This window comes from Alosa alosa, chromosome 4, assembly GCF_017589495.1.
Source record: "Alosa alosa isolate M-15738 ecotype Scorff River chromosome 4, AALO_Geno_1.1, whole genome shotgun sequence".
NCBI lineage: Eukaryota > Metazoa > Chordata > Actinopteri > Clupeiformes > Clupeidae > Alosa > Alosa alosa.
Window position 1 is genome coordinate 26,533,361 of NC_063192.1, and position 3,622 is coordinate 26,536,982.

The 3,622-nt window shown below is 48.9% G+C and overlaps 1 protein-coding gene across 1 annotated transcript; it reads right to left on the reverse strand.

Annotated features, from left to right (window-relative positions):
• Nucleotides 1–1,535: 1,535 nt before the first annotated feature.
• Nucleotides 1,536–3,354, reverse strand: tcf15 (transcription factor 15). The gene is made up of 2 exons (XM_048241491.1): nucleotides 2,714–3,354; nucleotides 1,536–1,897 (listed from the first exon to the last, which is right to left on the reverse strand). Exons 1-2 carry the CDS (start codon nucleotides 3,188–3,190, stop codon nucleotides 1,832–1,834), a joined length of 543 nt encoding a protein of 180 aa, XP_048097448.1. The 5' UTR covers nucleotides 3,191–3,354; the 3' UTR covers nucleotides 1,536–1,831.
• Nucleotides 3,355–3,622: the final 268 nt, after the last annotated feature.

Sequence of the window (3,622 nt, forward strand, 5' to 3'; positions counted from 1 at the left end):
ACACCGCCACCCCCAACCCGTCAACACACACACACACACACACACACACACACACACACACACACACACACAAACAAACACACACATAGTCCCTCTGCTGTCTGTTCGTCAGCAGCCTGTGTGCACAGCAGGGCTGTGTGGCATCAGATCCTGTGTCCTTCCTGTTATTCAGCTTTGGGCCTGATACCCCTGGTACAACCGGCTGCCCTGGAGTTACTCTCCACTTTGGAGTTACCCCGGGCTCTAGAGTCACCCTCCGCTTTGGAGTTACCCCGGGCTCTGGAGTTACCCTCGCGCTGGACTAACCCTCTGCCCTGTTGATACCCTCTGCTCTTACCCTAAGAGGTGCCAAGCACAAGCACACACCAGCCTCAGCTGGGCAACTGTCTCTCGTTTGCAGGCAAAGCATGACTGGGAGTTCAGCACCCATTCCAATCCTCTGCTGCCACCTTAATGGTCTTCTATTAGGACTATCCATTTGTGTGTGTGTCTGTGTGTGGCATAATCCGCTTTGAGTTACCCCGGCTCTAGAGTCACCCTCCGCTTTGAGTTACCCCGGCTCTAGAGTCACCCTCCGCTTTGAGTTACCCCGGCTCTAGAGTCACCCTCCGCTTTGAGTTACCCCGGCTCTAGAGTCACCCTCCGCTTTGAGTTACCCCGGCTCTAGAGTCACCCTCCGCTTTGAGTTACCCCGGCTCTAGAGTCACCCTCCGCTTTGAGTTACCCCGGCTCTAGAGTCACCCTCCGCTTTGAGTTACCCCGGCTCTAGAGTCACCCTCCGCTTTGAGTTACCCCGGCTCTAGAGTCACCCTCCGCTTTGAGTTACCCCGGCTCTAGAGTCACCCTCCGCTTTGAGTTACCCCGGCTCTAGAGTCACCCTCCGCTTTGAGTTACCCCGGCTCTAGAGTCACCCTCCGCTTTGAGTTACCCCGGCTCTAGAGTCACCCTCCGCTTTGAGTTACCCCGGCTCTAGAGTCACCCTCCGCTTTGAGTTACCCCGGCTCTAGAGTCACCCTCCGCTTTGAGTTACCCCGGCTCTAGAGTCACCCTCCGCTTTGAGTTACCCCGGCTCTAGAGTCACCCTCCGCTTTGAGTTACCCCGGCTCTAGAGTCACCCTCCGCTTTGGAGTTACCCCGGCTCTAGAGTCACCCTCCGCTTTGAGTTACCCCGGCTCTAGAGTCACCCTCCGCTTTGAGTTACCCCGGCTCTAGAGTCACCCTCCGCTTTGAGTTACCCCGGCTCTAGAGTCACCCTCCGCTTTGAGTTACCCCGGCTCTAGAGTCACCCTCCGCTTTGAGTTACCCCGGCTCTAGAGTCACCCTCCGCTTTGAGTTACCCCGGCTCTAGAGTCACCCTCCGCTTTGAGTTACCCCGGCTCTAGAGTCACCCTCCGCTTTGAGTTACCCCGGCTCTAGAGTCACCCTCCGCTTTGAGTTACCCCGGCTCTAGAGTCACCCTCCGCTTTGAGTTACCCCGGCTCTAGAGTCACCCTCCGCTTTGGAGTTACTAAATAAATTTTATTCAATCACAGCGTAAAAACATTGTAGAAAACACATTATAAATTCTCTTATAAAAAATCTTTATGCTCTGCATTTCAAAATATTTTTGGCCGACAATATGGAGAGTATTTATTTTCTTTCCACAGGCCTGAAGGGATCTGGACACAGAAATGTTCACAAACTGAAGTTACTGTCTGACTTCACTGTCAGACTTCCCGTCTGTCTCCACCGTCTCCCGAACTGGGTCCTCCTCGCGTGGCCCGCGCACTCCCTGAGCTTCATCCCAGCATTAACGGCTGGGGATACGTTTGTGTTCGCTGCGCTTCACGGCCTACCGGCGGCTCATGCGCACGGAATTTACTCCACGCATCCGGAGACAGTCCTTACCGTCCCGCAACTAAACAGGAGAGGACGGAGAGAAACGCTACAATTCAGTTTATAGATTCAAACCTTGAAATGAATGCGTTCCATTTCAACTCATTTGAAATTAATTGAAATGAATGCGTATTGTCATAATAATAATAATAATAATAATAATAATAATAATAATAATAATAGCAGAAGAAAACGTTTGTTCCTGTAATAACTATTGCTATTAAGCATATTATTATTATTATTATTATTATTATTATGGTGAGCTGTCAGCATTTTAAAAATCAATGCTCATTTATTTGCCTACATTTTATCTTAGTTCTTTACAGTAAAACCACAATGTGGAGCTGAAAATAAAAATAATTCTTTTCAATATCAATTTACCATTCTTGTCTGAAAAATATGGGGACATTTTCTTAATCAGTTGAGAATAATACACATTTTAAACAACTTGCACAGATCCAATTATTCAGTAGCCTACTTACTACATGGCCTAATAACGCGCACAAAGTCGCCCTGTGTTTTATTTCAGCAGCTGACGTGAATGTCTCAGTGGTAATGCTAATTACGGTATTGGTTTTACTAACAACACCTATAGCCAAATAATCTAAACGATTATTAGCCATCACTAATTCATGAATATGTAGGCTATGCTGTAACACTACATACATTATCAAATGGTATACGGTTTAATTTATTAATTTATTCATCTAATAATTGTTATATTCTATTCTAACAACTATTTCTCCATGACAGTTTAAATCGATCCATTCGGCCTGGTGGTGTTATTCTAATAGCCCTGTGCTCTCATCAGATACTGTGAACCGCTGCTGACATTTACCCCTTTCCTCTGGTTACTCAGGCAGAACGTGCAAATGGTCCGCGGCTGTTTCCCGTCCATCTCTCCGTAGACCGCGCTCAGGCACGGCTGGCCCTCCTCGCTGCCGTCGCCCAGCAGCAGCACGTTGGCCAGGTGTGAGATGTAGCTGGACGCCAGTCGCAGAGTCTCGATTTTAGACAGTTTTCGGTCGATCGGCTCCGTGGGGATGAGAGTCCGAAGGGCTGTAAAAGCGGAGTTCACGCTTTGCGTCCTGTCCCGTTCCCTCGCGTTTGCGGCGTTCCGTTGCTTTACTATGAGGACGCTACCAATACCGGACTTCCGAGACATCCTTCGCCGTTTGTCCGCTGAAGCATAGCAGCCGTAGCTCTGGTCCGAGCTGCCGTCACTCTCGCTGCGGTTTTCTTCGTCCTCAGACATCATGGCGAGGTCAGGGTAGCCGAGGTGAGATGCCATTGGCCTCAACATGGCAAAAGCCATCGTGCGTCGGAGTGCAGTTCCAATAGCCAGGGGTGAAATACTCCAACAAACAAGTTAATGCCACAAGTAATCCGGCTTCACAAAAAATATTCCCCCAAATACTTCTGTGGTACCTTTACCTCTCTGAAAGCATAATTCTGCTGGATCCCTCAGAGGAGAACGGTCCGCCGGACGGAGACATTCATTGCTATCTGCTCCACGGCGCGTGTCTTTAAGTGGCGCTCGCAGGGGTGGAGTCGACACGAGCGCACAAACGATTAACCTCCAATCGCAAGCAAAGCATTCCACACTCTGCTATCTTCTGACATTCTCGTGCAAGTTCCAGAAGAAAGACCTTTCTGAATAAACACTGAGACATTTGACTGTGATATGAACGTGTTATACTAAAAAGATTAAACTATGACAATGTATTTGCGTTCAACAGTTGGAGAG